Below are 21,318 nucleotides of genomic sequence, written 5' to 3' on the forward strand. Positions count from 1 at the left end.
GAGGTACAGGGAAAGGGATTTGGTGGAGGACATCATGGGGTATTTGGGAATGGAGCCATAAATTCAAGGACTCACTGATCAATCCTCCTCCTCCTCCCGCTGCCTCAGCTCCAATGCTCCAGGTTCAATCCTGAATTTGGGTGCTGTCGGTGTGGAGTTTGTACTTTCTCCCCATGACCATGAGGATGCTCTGCTTTCTTCCCACATCCCAGAGAAGTGCTGGTAGATTAACTGGTTTTTGTAAATTGCTCCCAGTTCATTGGAGGGTGGAGAATCAAAGGGAAGTGGATGGGAATGCAAGAGAGAATAAGTTGCAGGATGACCGAGCGATGAGGAGTGGTGGTTTGGAACTAAAGAATACAGCTGGGCAAAATAGTCAGTATGGACATGATGGGCCAAAGGGCCCATTTCCGTGTTGTGTGACTCTGATTCAGAAGTAGCTGAGAGAATTTTGATCTCATCCTCACGCAGAGGGATGGAGGTAAAGAGTAGAGACATATTTAAGAGGATTTTGGGCAAATGCACAAGGGAGAGAGGAAGGTGGTGATGGAGAGATGAAGAGGGTTGGAAGCCAACTGGTGGGGAGCAGATATACCAGCAGAGAGCAGAGTGGCAAGATGGACTTAACTTGCAGATAATGTGACTCGTTTTGTGTTACTGGTATGAATCTTACGTAAATTCCACTAAGTAGCTATATAGGGAAGAAATATATAATTTTTCTAAACAAATACTTACTTATGTTACTAGCTCATTTCCAAAGTTTGATTGGATGTATCACAATTGTGCTGGGGTGTGTGAACATTAATGCACGAGGGCTCTCATTGGTATTTTGCCTGAGCATTTGATTTCCTTGCACACTGAGCTTAAGGTGCCAGTTATGTTATTTCAGTGTTGTAACCAGACTGTCTGAAAAGAGTTTGAATTCTTCTGCAGATCCTCCTGAGCCTGTTTGTCGCTGTCATCCTGGACAATCTCGAGCTGGATGAAGATCTGAAAAAACTCAAGCAGGTAATGTATTTTTGTTGCTGTCTTTGGAGAGCTCGTCAGTGTGTGGTCTGTCATAAGGCGATGCGAAGCTTCTCGGTAAATCTACAACTAGAAGGCATGGGTTTAATGTGAGAGGGGAAACATTTAAAACAGACTTGAGGGGGCAGGTTTTTCACACAGAGTGATGGGTATGTGAAATGAGCTGTCCAAGGAAGTAGTAGAGACAGATGCAATTACAATGTTTAAAAGACATTTGGACAGATACATGGATGCGGGGCAAATACAGGCAAATGGAACCAGTTCAGGAAGGCCCTTTTGGTTGGCGTGGATGAGTTGGGATGAATGTTACAAGCAAGTGTGTTTTCTTAATCCTCCTCCTCCTAATCAATGCCACATCACTGATACAGAAATGAAGTACTAGTGTATGCTTGAATTGTTAGCACACTCTGCATTTCTACTACTTAATGTTATGGTTTTGAAATTGCATTTGTGAAAGGTGCAAATTCAGTTGTCAAGGCTATGATGGCCGGTAGTTCTCCTCTGCCCCTGTGGGGCATTGAATGAGCTGGTCTTATGATTGCAGAGTGGAACTGAGTGTCTGTCATGGCAGTCACTACATTGACAAAGCACCACTGTCCCCAAACAATGCATCAGAAGAGGATACAGCGATTTCTGAACTCATTCAGGCCGCAGCTGATATACTAGTACTCATGGGTGTGTGGAGGTTTCTGAACAGACAGCCAATGCATCAGGATGGGTAGATGCACAGAGGTGTCTGAACAGGTGCAGGCTGCAGTTCATGCACAAGTGCACAGGGATTGCTGCAAGGGTACGTCTGCAGTTGTGCAGCTGGCCTGACCTCGTATGTAGCGAAATAAAATCATACCTTCAGGTCTCCAGAGGTCTGGTAAAGAGGTTCGCTTCCCACATCACAACCTGAAGCATAGGAATCACTTTTTAAAAGATTGTGAATATGATACTAAGTCTTAGCTTGAGCAGAGGTGGATAATCGCGTGGTAGTAATGTGTGTGTGGGTGTGCGTGGGTTGTAATTGGCACCGTTAGAAACCTGTCCTTCACTCAGCTGGTGTCTTCATCAGCATCCGCAGCCCACGCAATCATTTGCTCTCAGCTTGATCTGTGATTGGCTGTGTGCTGGAAGGTGCCCCTCCAGTCACAGGACACTAGGGCACAGGAGGCCTGCTCTGCCAGTTCTAGGGCCGTGCTCCAACTTCATAGAATTATACAGGACATTTGGCCCAACTCCTGCATGCCAACAGAGATGCAAAACGCCAGTCTAAGCTCGTTGCATTTGACCCATATCCTTATAAACTTTTCCCATCCAGATATCCTTCAAATGTTGTTATTATAACTGCTTCAACCACTTTCTGTGACAGCTTATTCTATATACTCACCACCCTCGGTGTAAAGATGGTGCCTCTGGGGTTCCAATTAAAACTATTCCCTCTCGCCTTAAACCTATGCTCTCTATATATTTTAGTTCCCTCAGAAGAAGACCCAATTACTGCCCCTCATGATTTTATACACATTGGTATGAATCGCCACTCAGTCTGCCATGCTCCAATAAATACAATCATAGCCTGCCCAACTTCTCCCTTTAACTCAGGTGCTCAACTTCTGACCACATCCTCATAAATTTTCTGCACCTGTCCATCCCATCGCACTCTCCGCCCAAAGGGCTGCATGGGGGAAGCTGGTAAATTGTTTTATTGATAGGGTATGTATCGAGGCACATGGAATCTGATCGGAGAGGAAGACAGAACGTGGAAAGGAGGGAAGGTGGTGGAAGAGGGCAGACAGGTCTGGGAACAGTGGGAGGAATGTGTGGGTGATGAGTGATGAAGTGGGTGGAGGAGAGGAAACAGTGATAGGAGGGTGAAGTGGGTGTAGGAGAAACTGTGTAGATCAGGAGGAGAGAGAAAAGGTACAGAGGGAGAGCAGTTGACTGGAAGTTCAGGAACTGTCAGGAGGCAGGCAGGGAGCAGTGGAAGCTGGAAACTGGAATTCCCCCCAAAAGACGGCAATGTTAAAGATCGTTTGAAATAGGTGAATTTGACTCCAACGAGAATCGAGCTAGATATTTGGATCTAACTGAATTGCTCTGTTTCTGTTTGGAAACTCTCAAATTATTCCCAGCCCACCCACACCCCCACTGAGAGGGTGGGGAAAAGGGTAGTTGCTACCTCCCTCACTGTGCCCAGAAGGGGCCACTGGAGCTTGTCAGTGAGTGAGTGGGTGAACAAGTGAACAGACTGGTGAACAGACTGGTGACACAGCCTGTCCCTGTATCACAGAGAAACAATTTGTCACTTAGAAACTGCTCCTCATTGCCCCACGTCCTGTGCAGAGTACTCCATACTTTGACATTCAGTTATATAAGGGCATCTTGTTTGAACTTGAGAATCAGCTGCAAAATTAAAATCAGACCAGATACTGCAAGGAAGGTTAGGGTAAAGAGAATGGGTTAGATTTTGGGTATCATAAAGACATAGGAGCAAAATTAGTCCATTTGGCTCACCAAGTCTGCTCTGCTATTCCATCATGACACCCATTACTAATCAAGAACCTCTCACCTGTGCTTTAAGTATACCCTATAACTTGACCTCCACAGCCGTCTGTGACAATAAATTCCACAGATACACCATCCTCTGACTAAAGAAATTCCTTTCTATTCTGAGGCTGTGCACCTGGTGCTAGACTCTCCGACTATGGGAAACATCCTCTCCACGTCCAGTCTGTGTTGACCTTCCAATATTCAAAAGGCTTCAATGATAGCTCCCTTCATTCTTCTAAACTCTGGCGAGTACAGACCAGAGCTTAGCCTACTGCCGATGTATTCAAGGCTGATACAAAATACTTACTAAGTTCATCCACTATTTCATTGTCCCTTATTATTATCTGTCCATTGTCATTTTCCAGCGGTCCAATATCCACTCTCACCTCCCTTTTATTCTCTTATATAATATACCTGAAAAAACTTCTGGTATCCTCTTTTATATTATTGGCTAGCTTCCTTTCATATTTTGTCTTTTTAGTAGTGTGGCAGTCAATATAATACTAGTAAAGCACCAGCACCTGGGTTCAATTCCACTGCTCTCTATAAGGAATGTGTATGTTCTTCCCCCATGACCTGGTTTCCTCCCACATTCAAAGACATACAGGTTAGTAGTTTGATTGGTGGCATGGCTTAGATGGGCTGGAAGGGCCTGGTACCATGCTGAATCTCAAAATAAAATAAGGCTGAAGTACCTAGCTTGTACATTCTATTTGCCTTTGGATGTATTTTTCCATTTAAAATTGTTATTATTTCTCATGTCTGTGAATTCTGGAATCATTAATTTAAGTAAATCTTGTGTTATGACAGTAATTCTGTAAAGTCCCAGACTACGGTTGTGCTCATGGCTGCACTGCAGTCTGACAAAGCACAGACAATCCGTTCCCAGACTCAGACCTTCTTAAATAACCTGAAGCGTAATGAGGCAGCTTGGTAAATAGTTTATTTCAATTAGAACAGCTCGAGAATTCTAGAGTTTGATTCCTAATGGAAATACTCAAACTGCAACAAGCAGTGAAATCAATTACCTATTGAGGGCAAGATACAGAATTGAGGTTAAGTGTAGCAATGCCTTTCAAAAATCATACTTCTGAATCAAATACTGAAAGTGGTTCTTAGTTCAGTGGTCCTTGAGGATGTTTATTCTGGTGCAGATTTTCCAGGCAGAGTGATGGATTCACAACTGAAGCAGTCTGGATCAGGACATGAATAACCTGGCCGGAAAACTTGCTGTTCAGGTCTCGACCCAGAAGGTCAACTGTGCTTTTCCCTCCAAGGATGCTGCCTGACCCACTGAGTTCCTCCAGCATCATGTGTGTTGCTCCAGATTTCCAGCATCTGCAGTCCCTCTTGTGGTCTGCTTTAGATTGTTGCAGTAATGAAGTGGAAAGAGTAAAGAGCTCACACACTGCATGTGTTTAAAAATCTGTTTGCATTTATATAGCACCTATAAACTCAAGATATAACATAGATCAGTGTGACACAGGAACAGGCCTTTTGGCCCACAATGTTGTGCCAAACAAATTGATTTAAGGACACGTAATCCCTCTACCCGCACATGACCCAAATCCTTCCATTCCCTGTACATTCTTGTGCCTGTCTAAGAATCTCTTAAATAGCTCTGTCGTATCTGCCTCCACTACCATTCCCAGCAGTACATTCCAGGCACCTGTCACCCTTATCCCGCACATCTCCTTTGAACTTTCCCCACGAAGACATTCCAAAAGACCTTGCGTCTAGCAACTTACTTCTGTAATGTTAGAAACTTGTGCTCAGAAAGCTCCCACAAATAGATCTTTACGGCAGTGTTGATAGAGTGATAAGTATTTGTCCCTGGATACTGCAGAGAATATCTCAAATTCTTCATTGGGTTTGTCAATTCAGGACTGTGAATTAATGTCTCATTTAAAAGGCAGCACCTCTCACAGTGAGCACACTGCCTCACTGTTAAAGACAGTTGGCCTGAATTTTTGTTGAAACATCCAGTGTGGGGCTTGAAAGGACAATCTTGTGACATCTGTACAATCCAGGACATCTTCAAAAAGGTGGCATCCATTGTTAAGGACCCCCAGTCACCCCAATGACTTGTTCTCACTGCTACCATCAGGAAGGAGGTACAGAAGCCTGAAGGCACATACTCAACGATTCGGGAACAGCTTTTTCCCCTCAACTCTGTACTACCACGACAAAGACAACAAATTTCACGGCATATGCCAGTGATATTAAACCTGATGCTGATTCTGACTGATTTGAGGGTTCTACCCACATTGAGTCCATAGCTGGTAACCAAGGAGACTTTGGGTGATGCAGTGGTGGTGTTGGGAAAGCCAATACCTTATGACACCAGAGACTCAGGTTTAATCCTGACCTTGTACGCTGACTGTTTGGAGTTTACGTGCTCTCCCTATGACCAGATGGATTTCCCCCAAGATGCTCCTGTTTCTCCCACATCCCAAAGATGTGTGGTTCAGTAGGCTAATTGCCCCTAGTTTGTAGGTGAGGGGTAGATTCTGGGATGAGTTGATGGGAATGTGGGGAGTATCAAAAAAATGGAATTAATGTGGGATTTGTGCATATGGAAGATAGGTGAAGACTAAATGGGCTGAATGGCCTGCTTCTGTAATGTGTCTCTGACCCTGATACACACAGGGGTAAGTAAAGATCCCTTCCACTTATGGCAAATAAAACCTGAATAATAATTCACAAGCAAGACTTAAGAGGGTGGAAGTGTGTAGGACAGTAATTTAGAGCAATTTAAGACATTGCCATTAATTGGAAACATATTGTGCCTTTCAATCTCGCGCCTTCTAGTTATGGCATCTGCCTTGTGAATCAGTGCTCTCCCATAAAGCCTTCAAAGCTGCAATCATAATGTTCTCTCCCTGGAGACAAAGTGTTCTATATAAGATCATAAAATAATATTCTTGTAGGATGTTGCAAGTGCACTCAATAATAACTTTTGAAAGGGCTTTTGCTTTTTGACTTGTGGAAAAAAAACAGTTGCAAAAGTTGGAGATGGAACTCACCTTGGGTGGGAAGTGCATTAAATGTCAGCAATTCAGACAATGTGACGTTTGGAAATCGGTGATATTGTTCTGCCATTCCAAAGACAGATATACTTATGGAATCATAGAGATACAGCACAGAAACAGGCCCTTTGGCCCATCGTATTTGCACCAATCCTACATTAACTCCTTTACTTATTCTCCCCACATTCTCATCAAACGCCTCCGACCACCCCAGGTTCTACCCTTCGCTACACCCTCAGGGGCAATTTATAGTGGCCAACTGATACGGGATGCAGGAGGAAACAAGAGTGCACAGGGTAAACCCACATGGCCACAGGGAAAATGTGCAAACTACACCAAAGTCAGCTGAGCTCAGGATTGAACCTGTGTCCTTGGAGCTGTTAGGCAGGAAAGATGCCATTCCATAATGTTCTTGCAACTGGGAGCAACAGCTATAAGATGGATGTCATAAGTCCATGAAAGAGAATCCTCCCTTCCCTGAGAATGGAGAGCTCCTTTCCATAGGAAAGGGTTTACGGGGTTGAACGAGAGTAACATCAAGAAAGAATGTATCTTCATGCTAATTCCAATGCAATCAGTCCCATTACTGGAGATGCAAGAGACTGTAGATGCTGGAATATGGAACAACAATCTGCTGGAGGAACTCATGTCCTCATGCAGTGTTTGGAAAATTCCTTTCCTCCCACAGATGTTTTTCAACCCCTTGAGTTCTTCCAGCAGGTTCTCTGTCTTGGTATTATTCTTACGGTGTTGGTGCTGCAATATCTTTTGTAGTATAGGCTACCAGATAAACAGGTCACCATCAAATCAACAGCTACAGCCATGCCTACTCAGTAAGTACATGTATTGCTGCATAAATAGGAGCTCTAATTAGGTTTAACACTATCAGGCCCTTTTAGTTAACATTGAATGTAGCAAACATCCAGACATGCAGATTAGAATCAGGTTTGATCCATTACGCTATGTAATAACATCTTGGCTGATCTGTTTGATTGCTTATTTCCACATCCCTGTCTCCCTTCAGTCACTTTTCATTCTGATCTACACTCAGAACCTTTCTAACTCTACTCTGAATATTGCTTCCATCATTCTTCAAAGTTCCAGAGATTTAAGACCCTCTGAGAGAAACAAATTTGTTCCGTCTGTATTTAGTGGGTGACTCTTGATTTTTAAACAGTGACTGCTAATTCTGTATTCTACCACAAGACAAAATATCCTCCCTGTTGAGACACCTCAAAAGTTTCTGTTTCAATGAGATCACCTTATGGTCTTCTAAGCTCAAGGAGACACAATTCAAACCTGCCCAGCTGTTTCTCATAAGATAGCCGGCCCATTTCAAGTATTGAAAATGCCCGTTTCTATGCGTTGCCTGATTCCAGTGCATTAACATCCTTCTTTAGATAAAGAGACCAATACTGTTCACATCTCCAGGTGTGGTCTTATCAATCCCCAATGTAACTGTAGCTCAGCCTCCTTACTTTGGTAATCAATTTCCTTTGCAATAAACAGAAACATCTCATCGCTTTTATAGTTACTTGGTGTGGGCAGATATTAGACTTCTACAAATCAGCACTGGAACACTCAAGTCTCTGCCTCTTTCGCTCTGCTGTCTTTTACCCTTAAGATTGTGTTTCTTTTGTACCTGTTAAAATGGACTGTTTCACACATCTTCCTACATTATTGCCTCTCAACCCACCCTTATCCTTTCATAGACTCCATAAATCCTCTTCACAACTTACTTCCCTATCAAACTTTGTGTACACACCCCATCTATGATCCTGTTAGGCAGCAATTTTCCGTCTGTGCAAACATGCTATATGTGAGCTCTTTACTTGATAAATTGGTAAATTATTATTGTCATATAAGAGTTGTAGAAAAGTCGAGCACAGAAACAGGCCCTTCGGCCCATCTAGTCCATGCCAAACCGTTTAAACTGCCTACTCCATGGATCTGCACCGGCACTATTGCCTTTCATAATGTGAAAGCAAAAGAGAGGACATACATCAGAGCAAAAATAGAGGACTGAGAAGTTTTTAAATACCTACAGAGAGCATCTAAAAGAATCATTAGGAGGGAAATGAAATATGAAAGCAATCTGGTAAACAATATGAAAGTGGATAGTAAAAGCTTTTTGAAATATGTAAAAAATAAAAGAGAGATGAGAGTGGATATAGGACTGCTAGAAAATGAGGCCAGAGAAATAATAATGGGGGACAAGGAGATGGCAGATGAACTAAATGATTATTTTGCATCAGTTTTCACCGTGGAAGACACTAGCAGTGTGTCAGATGTTGAAGGTTGTGAGGGAAGGGAAGAGTGCGGTTAATATGACAAGGGAGAAGGTGCTCAAAAAGCTGAAAGACGTAAGGGTACGTAAGTCCCAAACCAGATGAACTGCACCCTAGGGTTCTGAAAGAGGTAGCGGTAGAGATTATGGCGGCATTAGTAAGGATCTTTCAAATATCAATGGACTCTGGCATGGTGCCAGAGGATTGGAAAATTGCAATAGTCATTCCACTCTTTAAGAAAGGAGGAAGGCAGCAGAAAGGAAAATTATAAGTCAGTTAGCCTGACCTCAGTGGTTGGAAAGATGTTGGAATCAATTGTTAAGGATGAGGTTATGGAGTACTCAGTGGCACAGGACAAGATAGGACAAAGTCAGCATGGTTTCCTTGAGGCAAAATCTTGCCTGATGAACCTGTTGGAATTCTTTGAGGAGATTACCAGTAGGATAGATACAGAGGATGCAGTGGATGTTGAATATTTGGACTTTCAGAAGGCCTTTGACAAGGTGCCACACATGAGGATGCTTACCAAGTTAAGAGCCCATGGAAAGTTACTGGCATGGTTAGAGCATTGGCTGATTGGTAGGAAGCAGCGAGTAGGAATAAAAGGATCCTTTTCTGGTTGAATGCCAGTAACCATGATGTCCCACAGAGGTCGGTGTTGGGGCTGCTTCTTTTTATGAGTATATCAATGATTTAGATGATGGAATTTTGGCTTTGTTGACAAGTTTGCAGGTGACACAAAGATTGGTGGAGGGCAGGTAGCATTGAGGAAACAGGATGGTGAGGGTCCCAAAGGATGAATGCCACCTTCTGGAGGGAGCACTTCATCAATATGCCCTCAGTTGTGGGGAGGGTTGTGCCCATGATGTAGCTGGCTGCCTCTATAGCCCCTTGCAAACCTTTGTATTAGAGGCTCCATACCAGGCAGAGATGCAACCAGGCGCTCTCCAGTGCACTTCTGTAGAAATTTGCAAGAGTCTTTGGTAATATTTGCAATGGTGAACTCCCAGTACACACCAGTATGGGAGAGTACACTATTAAAACCATCAGGAAAGGCATGCTGATTGACCAAGATAGAGAGGGGTGGGAAGAACTGTGCATGCAGGAGATAATGTAGATTTAAGGGGCCAAATGGCCTGATTCTGTACTTTATATTCGGTACTCCTGGCAGACGACAGAATTTTTTTTTAAATGCGCTCCTGTATGCTAATGTGATATTGAGGATTCTTGAGATGTGTTTTAAATTATTTGCTTGCTTGAAGCGGGGAGGTACCTGTCAATCACAGAGTTACTTGATGTCAAATGCGGGACACATTCTCTGAACAGTTTAATGAGGTTCTATTCTGGTATTTGATTTTTTTTTAAGTGTGCAGCAGCATCTGTGAGTGCAAAATTATGCAAATTTATATTTAAAGAGGCAACATCAGAGAAAAATGACTAAATGCAAGGTGGGGCGTAAACCCTTCTGGGCTGGGGTTACTGGTAAGTGGGTGGTGGAGCAGTCCTCAGTGCTGTCCAGGCACAGCCCTTTGCCAATATGGGAGGCAAAACCCACCCTCTGATACCCTTTCTCCTTCCCTGGATCAGCTCTCTCACGCAACAAGATATCTACTGGAACAACGTCAACTTTTTTGGTTGAGTCCCTGCATCAGAGTGTTGACAGTTCCTCCTTCCGCACAGATGCTGCCTGACCTACTGAGTTCCTGCAGCAAATTGATTGTTGCTCCAGATTCCAGGGTGGCTTGGTACCGTAGTGGTTAGCACGCCCCAACAATCACCATACAGGGCTCAATTACTGCCACTGCCTGTAAGGAGTTGTACATCCTCCCTGTGACCATTTAGGTTTCCTCCAAGTGCTCCTGTTTCCTCTTATATTCCAAAGATGTACAGGTTAGGGTTAGTAAGTTATGGGCATGCTATGTTGGCACTGGAAGCATGACGACAATTGTGGGCTGCCCCCAGTGCAATCCTCAGACTGTGCATAATCAGCTGATATGTCTCCTGCTTCACACCAACGAAGATCGGTGCCAGTCATGATCCAAATCCGATGGAGTGTTTCCAGCACTTTGTTTCATAATCCTACCAGTCAGGGCTTTGAGTCAGTCTGAAAGAAAGGTATGGAAAATGTAAATCTATCTGGCTTTCTCCTCTCTTTCCTTTCACCATTTTCTTCACTGTCTCCCTTCCTCCCTCTCTCTCATTCCCCTTCCTCTTTCTGTCCCCTCCCTCCCTCCCTCCCTCCCTCTCTCTCTCTCTCCCCTTTCCCCACGCTCTCCCCTTCCCCCTCTCTCTCCCCCTTCCCCCTCTCTCTCCTCTTCCCCCCTCTCTCCCCTTCCCCTCTCTCTCCTCTTCCCCTCTCTCTCCTCTCTCCCCCCTCTCTCTCCTCTCTCCCCTTCCTCCCTCTCTTCTCTCCCCTTCCTCCCTTTCTCCTTCCCCCTCTCCCCCTCCCCCTCTCTCTCCCCACCTTCCCCTCTCTCTCTCCTTTTCCCCACTGTTTCCCCTTCCCCCCTCTCTCTCCCCCCTTCAACTTCTCTCTCTCTCTCTCTCTCTCTTTCTCTCCCCTCTCCCCTCTCCCCTCTCCCCCCTCCCCTCTCCCCCTCTCTCTCCCCCTCTCTCCCCCTCTCTCCCCCTCTCTCCCCCTCTCTCCCCCTCTCTCCCCCTCTCCCCCTCTCCCCCCCTCCCCACCCTCTCCCCCCTCTCCCCCCTCCCCCCTCTCCCCCCTCCCCCCCTCCCCCCCTCTCCCCCCTCTCCCCCCTCTCTCCCCCCTCTCCCCCCTCTCCCCCCTCTCTCCCCCCCCCCCCCCCCAATCTTCCCTCCTTCCCGTCAACCTCTTCCCCTATCCCCCCCCTTCTCTCTGGCTTTATCTCTTTTGCTTTTTCTTTCTCTTTATCGCTCCCCTCCTGAGTTTCCTCTCAGTCTCTTCTCTCCCTGCCTTGGCTCTCCACAGGGAACTCCACATTAGACAGTGAGGTCACACAATAGGAGCCCAGAACTTGTGCAAGCATCATGAGTCATTAATCACATCTCAAACCCTGTAATTCTCTGTCTTCTGTAACATCACTGCAATCTACAGGGCCTGATAACTGAAATTCTCATTAGGTGAATAAAGTGATAAACACTGCTGGAAAAAGAAAGGCTGCCCTGTATTTTTGTAGCGCATTTCAGCTGTGGCAAAGTGACCCTCATCTCCTGGTTGGAAGTTTCAGTTGTAAGCAGCTGATTTGTACACCATTAGCTCCCACAACCCATGGTATGATGATCGATTGAAGAATCGGTATTCGTTTCTCTTCAGCTGTTTTATGGGTGGAGGTATTTTTCTCGGGTTTTCCCATCTGTTGAGACAGATTTTGAGAAATGTCTTTGAGGAGCAGCATAGAGCTTTAGGGACAGTACCCAGAACTCTTTCCTATGACACCACAATTATAGAACATAGAACAGTACAGCACAGTACAGGCCCTTTGGCCCACAATGTTGTGCCGACCCTTAAACCCTGCCTCCCATATAACCCCCCACCTTAAATTCCTCCATATACCTGTCTAGTAGTCTCTTAAATTTCACTAGTGTTTCTGCTTCCAGCACTGACTCGTGCAGTGCATTCCACACACCAACCACTCTCTGAGTAAAAACCTTCCTCTAATATCCCCCTTGAACTTCCCACCCCTTACCTTAAAGCCATGTCCTGTTGTATTGAGCAGTGGTGCCCTGGGGAAGAGGCGCTGGCTATCCACTCTATCTATTCCTCTTAATATCTTGTATACCTCTGTCATGACTCCTCTCATCCTCCTTCTCTCCAGAGTAAAGCCCTAGCTCCCTTAATTTCTGATCATAATGCATACTCTCTAAACCAGGCAGCATCCTGGTAAATCTCCTCTGTACCCTTTCCAATGCTTCCACATCCTTCCTATAGTGAGGCGACCAGAACTGGACACAGTACTCCCAGTGTGGCTTAACCAGAGTTTTATAGAGCTGCATTATTACCCTGCGATTCTTAAACTCCATCCCTCGACTTATGAAAGCTAACACTCCATAAGCTTTCTCAACTACCCTATCTACCTGTGAGGCAACTTCCAGGGATCTGTGGACATTAACCCCCAAATCCCTCTGCTCCTCCACACTTCCAAGTATCCTGCCATTTACTTTGTACTCTGCCTTGGAGTTTATCCTTCCAAAGTGTACCACCTCACACTTCTCCGGGTTGAACTTCATCTGCCACTTCTCAGCCCACTTCTGCATCCTATCAATGTCTCTCTGTAATCTTCGACAATCCTCTACACTATCCACAACACCACCAACCTTTGTGTCGTCTACAAACTTGCCAACCCACCCTTCTACCCCCACATCCAGGTTGTTAATAAAAATCACGAAAAGTAGAAGTCCCAGAACTGATCCTTGTGGGACACCATTAGTCACAACCCTTCAATCCGAATGTACTCCCTCCACCACGACCCCCTGCTTTCTGCAGGCAAGCCAATTCTAAATCCACCTGGCCGAACTTCCCTGGATCCCATGCCTTCTGACTTTCTGAATAAGCCTACCGTGTGGAACCTTGTCAAATGCCTTACTAAAATCCATGTAGATCACATCCACTGCACTATCCTCATCTATATGCCTGGTCACCTTCTCAAAGAACTCTATCAGGCTTGTTAGACTGATCTGCCCTTGACAAAGCCATGCTGACTGTTCCTGATCAGACCATGATTCTCTAAATGCCCATAGATCCTATCTCTAAGAATCTTTTCCAACTGCTTTCCCACCACAGACGTAAGGCTCACTGGTCTATAATTACCCGGACTATCCCCACTACCATTTTTGAACAAAGGGATAACATTCGCCCCCCTCCAATCCTCCAGTACCATTCCCATGGACAACGAGGACATAAAGATCCTAGCCAGAGGCTCAGCAATCTCTTCCCTCGCCTCGTGGAGCAGCCTGGGGAATATTCCGTCAGGCCCCGGGGACTTATTTGTCCTAATGTATTTTAACAACTCCAACACCTCCTCTCCCTTAATACCAACATGCTCCAGAACATCAACCTCACTCATAGTGTCCTCACCGTCATCAAGTTCCCTCTCATTGGTGAATATAAGAGTATAATCAGAACAGAAAAAAATGGCCATTGTAGTGCAAAGTGTTTGTGGTGTTGCTATTCTGAGGTAATAGTTAGGGTTGAGCCAGTTGGTTCAAGAACCGAACGGTTGAAGGGAAGCAGCTGTTCTTGAAGCTGTCGGTATGGAACTTCAGGCTTCCGTACATCTTGCCCGATGGTAGCTGCACCAAGATAGCAGGGCCTGAGTGGTGGGAGTGTTTCATGGTAGATGCTTCCTTCTTGAGGCTGGGCCTCCTGAAGCTCGTGCCTTATGTCTTAAAGATGATTGAATAAGCTTAAAAACTTACAACTTTTTAATGGTTCAGAGTTATATTAGTCATTCTTTGGGCAGTTTGTAGCTTTTACTAACAGCTTGATGGATGAAGTAAGTTAATTGGTTTGGAATTAGTCCTTAAATTTGGAGCAGCTTTAGCACAATTATCATAACCGAGAAGTGGTAATTTGAAGAGGCTGAGCTTTGCCCCAACACCAGCGTGGATTTGTGTGTTTGAGAAAGGAGGCCTTGAGAAAACCTGTACTTGAGGTGTTAATTAAAACTGACTGAAAATTGATCAAGATTTTGAGACCAAGAGATGAGTTGCATCCATATGACCATAAGCCACTGGAGTCACATTCAGCCCACCCATTCTGTTCCACCATTTGATCATAGCTGATTTATTTTTCCCTCTCAACCCCATTCTCTTGCCTTCTCACTGCAACCTTTGACACCATCACTTATCAAGAAGCTTTCAACCTTTGCTTTAAATATACCTGATGACTTGGCCTCCACAACCGTCTCCACAAAGAATTCCACAGATCACCATCCACTTACTAAAGAAAGTCCTCTATTGGTATCGGTTTATTATTATCACATTATTACCTCATAAGATGGTAGCGCACATGATTGCAGCGGCCAGTCTGGCTCCAATCAAAGGTGAGATTTCTTGCCTTGTTCATCTTTTCTATGACGAAAAGCACTGCTGATCATAAAGAACACTAGGATCTGCAAATCAACCTGACTAGTGAGTTGAATAACAAAGGTGCTGCACAGTTACATACTAATGTGGGGAATGGGCCCTTACTCGGCACCACAGTCTACTACGGCTACTTGGGGAAGCCGCCATTGGAAGTAGTGCACGAGAATGCAGAAGCACGATAAGCATGCCAGTATTCAAGCAAGACTTAAAGCAGATCCCTGCAGTCCTGTGCTCCCAACAATTCTACTCCCTAATGTTCAGTTGCTGGAAAATAAGATGGATTACCTGCATCTGCATCTGAACCAGTGAGAGGTGAGGGACTGCTGCATACTCGTCCTGACAGAAACCTTGCTCCGGGACACCCTTCCAGGCTCTGCCATTCACCTAGAAGGCGTTACCTCCTTTTGTGCAGACAGAATGCTGTAATTTCTGGCAAGGCTGCTGAGGGGTCTGTGTGTCTACGTCATTAAGAACTGGTGCTTGAATGCCTTGGTAGTAACGGCTCACCGCAGATAGAATTCTTGATGGTGAAGTGCAAACAGTTCTACTTACTGAGAGAGTTCACTGCCATTGTAATTATTGTTGTTTCCATCACCGTGCTGGGCAGGTGCTGCAGGAGCTCTACAGCGCAATCTGCAATCTCCAAACCACTCACTCCAGTGGTGTCTTCATTGTTGCTGGTGCTCTCAATTATGCCAACTTAAAAACAGTTCTGCCAAAGTTGTACCAGTATGTCAACTTTGCAACCAGAGGAGAGAATGTATTAGACCTGGTTTATACTAATGTTGTACATTTGAAGTCAGAAGTTTACATACACCTTAGCCAAGTGCATTTAAACTCAGTTTTTCACAATTCCTGACATTTAATCCTAGAAAACATTCCCTGTCTTAGGTCAGTTAGGATCACTACTTCATTTTAAGAATGTGAAATGTCAGAATGAGAGAATGATTTATTTCAGCTTTTATTTCTTTCATCACTTTCCCAGTGGGTCAGAAGTTTACATACACTTTGTTAATATTTGGTAGCATTGCCTTTAAATTGTTTAACTTGGGTCAAACGTTTTGGGTAGCCTTCCACAAGCTTCTCACAGTAAGCTGCTGGAATTTTGTTCCATTCCTCCAGACAGAACTGGTGTAACTGAGTCAGGTTTGTAGGCCTCATTGCTCGCACATGCTTTTTCAGTTCTGCAGAATAAAATGTAAAAGCTACTGAAAAAGTGTAGTTCAGGTAAACGATAAAGTATAAAATCATAATGAGGAAGATTGTGAGGCCAGAAGTCCATTTCGTCATATAAGAAGACCATTCAAGAATCTGATAACAGTTCTAAAGAGATATCCTTCTATCCTGAGCTTTGTTCCCACTGGTCCTAAAATCTCCCACTATGGAAACATCCTCTCCACATCCATTTTATCCGGACCTTTCAGTATTCAGTAGATCATCCATCATCCTTATAAAGATCAGCGTGTATGGACCCAGAGTCATCAGGCACTCCTCATGCATTAACCTTTTCATCCCTGGGATCATTCTGGTAAACCTCGTCTGGATCCTCACCAACGTCAGCACGTTCTTCCTTAGATATGTCATCCATAACGTTGGTGCCAATGTCTTCTGATGCCTAGATCTGAGTTCTGGAAGTTGCCCACCCCTCACAGAGTAGGTTTCTTCACCGGCTGTTGCTCCCTGACCCAAGACATCAGATTTCTAACCATGGTCACCTAAGACTGAAAAACAATTACATCGCAATGTGTTACTTTAATTTCAGATTAAGCAAAGTGAGGCCAATGCTGATACCAAAGAAAAGCTTCCACTTCGACTCCGAATCTTTGAGAAGTTTCCAAACAGGCCACAAATGGTGAAGATATCCAAATTGCCCTCGGACTTCTCCGTTCCCAGAATCAGGTGGGTCTTAATGGGCAGGTCTTTGTATGTATATTTGTGTAAGTATGAGAGAGAGAGTCTGCTTCTGTCAGCAAGAAATGCAGGCTTTTTCCCCCTCAGGTTAGGTGAGACTAAATCAAAAGGTCCTGAGTTTAGGGTGAAAGGTGAAATATTTAAGAGGAACCTGAAGGGGAACTACTTCATTCAGAGGGTGGTGCGGGTGTGGAACGAGCTGCAGTGGAAGTGGTAGATCCGGTTTCGATTGTAACATGTAAGATAAGGTACATGGCTGAGAGAGTTCTAGAGGGCTACAGTCCAGGTGCAGGTAGATGGGACTAGGCAGAAAATCAGTCTGGCACAGACTAGATGGGCCAAAGAGCCTGTTTCTCTGCTGTAGTGCTCTATTACTCTACATTGGGGGTGTTAGTAACTTTGAAGTCCAATTGTGACATTCTCTGCCTGGCTGCTGTTGTATCTGGGGCCACACTTACAAAGTGGATATTGACACGGTTTAGTCAGTAATTGGTTTATTTTCACAACCTGTACCCAGTTAAAATGAAAAGCTTTTGTTTGGGTGCCATCCAGACAGATCAAGTGACAGTAAGGGAAAAAAAATACAGAAAATAGAATATAGTGTTGTAGGTAAAGGGAAAGTACAAGTAGATAAATAAAGTGCAAAGGAAACAGTGAGGTAGTTTGAGAGATCAAGAATTCAGCCTAAGCATATGAAAGGTTTACCGCAGCGGAACGAAAGCTGTCCTTCAGTCTGGTGATACATGCTGTCAAGGTTTTTTCTTATGCTTCACAGAGAGGCCAGAAGGGAGAATGACCAGGATAGGAAGGGGGGCATGAGTTTCAGGGCATGAGTTTCAGGGCAGGAGATTCAGGGCAGGAGTTTCAAGGCATGAGATTCAGGGCTTTAGTTTCAGGGCATGAGATTCAGGGCTGTGGTTTCATATGTTGGCAGTTTTTCCATGGTAGTGAGGTTTGTGTGATGGACTAGGCTGTGTTCACAACTCAAAATTCGAAGTACATTTATTATCGAGATACGTAGTCTGTATATAACCTTGAGATTTGTCTTCTTGCGGGCAGCCACTAAACAAACAAATAAAATAGAACCCGTTTTTTAAAAAACCCACACATCAAAGACCATCAAAGACCCAATGTATGAAAAAAGGATAAATCGTGCAAACAATTAAAAAGTAAACAAATAACACAGGGAACATTAACCACAAAATCCACAACAGTGGGTCCATGGCCCCACGGAGCCAGTTCAGCACTGACATGAGTGCCAGTGATTGCAGGCTACAGCTGCAGAGTCAGTTCAACGCTGAAGTGCCTTGGTCAAATCACGCAAACAGAAAAAAAAAAAGTTAACAAAAATGCATGGAACATGAACTGCAGAGTCCCTGAAAGTGCGTCCACAGCTGTGGAACCCATTCAGTGCTGAGGCGAGTGAAGCCTGGGCACGAGCTCAATGGCTGCAGGGCAACAAATGCTCCCGAACCTGGTAGCGTGGAACGCAAGACTCCTGCACCTTCCACTGATGTCAGCAGCGAAAAGAGAGGGAGATCAGTCAAGCGCAGGTGCCGAACACCTGTCAGTTTCCGCTCTCTTCCTCGGCAATTTTAACCTGGCTCGATCGGTACAGAATAATAGAGCCAACCACGGGTTCGTGTTCCGCCATCAGGAATTGACGCAGCTACCCCAGCCATAGCTGCGTTCTCCGCTCTTGTCCTCGCTGGATCCTTCAGGACAGCGGTCCCCAACCACCGGGCCACAAAGCATGTGCTACCGGGCCGTGAGGAAACAATATGATTTGGCGATATGAGTCAGCTGCACCCTTCCTCATTCCCTGTGAGGTCATTACCCGCGCGTCATCTATGTCAGCGCGGGAAGAAGATCAATTCCTCGAGCTTGCAACTGACGGTGGGCTGAAAGGTATGTTTGACATAACATCTCTGCCGGCATTCTGGATCAAAGTCAAGGCTAAATATCCTGGGATAGCCATGAAAGCACTGAAAACGTTGCTTCCATTTCCAACGTTTTTCTGCTAAGTGCAGTTTTCTGCAATGAATGCAACGAAAACTAAATTGCAGAATAGATTGGACATAAGGAACCCCCTTCGAGTATCGCTGTCTCCCGTCACCCCTCGATGGGACCGTCTTGTTGCAGGGAAGCAAGCCCAGGGCTCCCACCGATTCAGCGATATTGGTGTGTTGCAATGATTTTATATGTTCATACAGGGAAAATATGTGCTGTGTGTTTAATATCCAAACGTTACTTAAACTGTTATGATGCTATTGACTTACTTATATAACCATATAACAATTACAGCACGGAAACAGGCCATCTCGGCCCTTCTAGTCTGTGCCGAACGCTACTCTCACCTAGACCCACCGACCTGCACTCAGCCCACAACCCTCCATTCCTTTCCTGTCCATATACCTATCCAATTTTTCTTTAAATGATAATATCGAACCTGCCTCTACCACTTCTACTGGAAGTTCGTTCAACACTTACTTCAAGCTCCCCGTCCTCCCTGATAATTGACGTTACTATATTCATGCGAGGAAAATATGCACTGTGTGTTTAATATTAAATTCATTAGATAAACCCTTTTAGAAACCAAATTGAGCCACTTATCACCTATATTCCGGTCGTGATTAGCACACCCCCCCCGCCCCCCCACCGAACAGAATCGCCAAAAACGATTTGCAGAGAAAGAAAAATTGGCAGGTACACGCATGCGCACTGGTGCCCGCGCAAGGCTTCATGGTCATTGTAGTCTTTCTCTGGGTAAACACAACGTATTTGACTGCTACTCTTATCCGTTGGCAACCCTACCCCTCCCCGCACCCCCCCCCCCCAGGTCAGCCGGTCCGCAAGAATATTGTCAATATTAAACCTGTCCGTAGTGCAAAAAAGGTTGGGGACCCCTGCTCCAGGAGATTGCAAAAGCACTAGATTGTTTAGGCAGATCAAAAGTGCGTCCTTAAAAGGGAAATGACAGGCTGCAATTAATCACAGATCAGAAGAAGTATATCTAGAAGAAAAGTATGTAGTTTTGTGAGCTGTCTGCAACATGGCACTGTTGGTCACTGGTGCCATCTTTTATTTCTCTGAGTAGGTTCAAGACAAAGTCTGTTGGGATGTTAAGGGGTCAGTGTAGGAGTCAGGGTGGATATACGTCTTTACCAAAGGAGGAGTAAGGCACCCCTTCCCTCCACTAGCCTGCAAGTCACCCTTGGGGAAGGTGTAACAGCCGCTTAGCCTTGCGAACAGGGTCATATGGGGCTATGGGAGCAGGTGGTGGATGAGCAACTGGTGCATATCACTAGTCCTAGTTATGCGGCCACTGACGCCAGGCAGTCTCTGAACTGTCTTGATAATAGCTGGGGTTACCCATCTTGTAAAGACACTGTCCAAAATAAGGCAATGGCAAACCACTTCTGCAGAAAAATTTGCTAGGAAGAATCGTGGTCAAGACCACGATCACCCACATCATACGACACGGCACATAATGATGATGAGTGCAGGAGAGTGGTGCTGAGGTAAAAGGGCAGCCACGTTCATACCAAACAGCAAAACCCCTCAAAGGGCTAAATAGCTGACTCCTGCCTCAGTTCCTTTCAAGTTTGCAGCCAAGAGTGTTTACAGCTCAAGCCTTACAGCTTCATGCTGGAGTTGGTGCTTCAGATGAGCAGATCCTAATCCAGATCCATGTGAGGTGATACCTTGATGTCCTCTAGCACTGATAGAATTTTACAACTTCTCTGGAAGCCCATAACAATTCAGCGCAAGAACAGACCCTTCTGCCTACAATGTGTGTGTCAACCATGATGCCAATTTCAATCCTATCTGCCTTTATATGGTCTATACCTGCATATGATCTGTATTTGGCTCAAGGACAGCTTCTATCCCATTTCAGACTCTTGAATGGACCTCGTAGGATAAGATGGACTCTTGGCCTCACAGTCTACCTTGTTATGATCCTGCACTTTATCGTTTACCTGCACTGCACCTCAGCGCAGCATTCAATACTGTGGATCGTGCCATTTTAGTAGACCGTCTCCAGTACAGGGTTGGTGTTGATGGCACTGCGTTGAACTGGTTCACGTCCTACCTCAAAAATAGAAGCTTCTCCGTCAACATAGGCAAATTTTCCTCTTCTCCTGCAGGGTCCCACGAGGTTCCATCCTAGGTCCCATTCTTTTCTCCATATACATGCTTTGACATTTCCTTCCATTGTTATGCTGACGACACAGCTTTATCTCCCCTTGAAACCAAACAACCAGTCAAATCTAGTCAGCCTCATTAACTGCCTTGAGGACATAAAGTGTTGGATGACACAAAACTTCCTACAGCTGAATGAGGGCAAGTCTGAAGTTGCCCTATTTGGCCCCCCTGACTCCATCAAAGTGATTACCAACAGTCTTGGTAACCTCTTCACTTTTGTCAAACCCCACGTCAAAAACCTTGGTGTGATATTTGATTCC

At 44.9% G+C, this 21,318-nt stretch overlaps 1 protein-coding gene across 5 annotated transcripts in view; it reads left to right on the forward strand.

Annotated features, from left to right (window-relative positions):
- Positions 1-21,318, forward strand: part of nalcn (sodium leak channel, non-selective) — a 192,635-nt gene that overhangs the window by 79,866 nt on the left and 91,451 nt on the right. For all 5 annotated transcript variants that reach the window (XR_010018015.1, XR_010018016.1, XM_063048375.1 and 2 more), the window contains 2 exons: positions 934-1,008; positions 16,704-16,840. Coding sequence is in view for 3 of the 5 variants with exons in the window: in XM_063048375.1 (XP_062904445.1) it covers positions 934-1,008; positions 16,704-16,840 (212 nt within the window). In the remaining 2 variants the exon portion in view is untranslated. The remainder of the gene's footprint in view (positions 1-933; positions 1,009-16,703; positions 16,841-21,318) is intronic.

This window comes from Mobula hypostoma, chromosome 5 (genome assembly GCF_963921235.1).
Source record: "Mobula hypostoma chromosome 5, sMobHyp1.1, whole genome shotgun sequence".
In the NCBI taxonomy this organism is placed as follows: Eukaryota; Metazoa; Chordata; class Chondrichthyes; order Myliobatiformes; family Myliobatidae; genus Mobula; species Mobula hypostoma.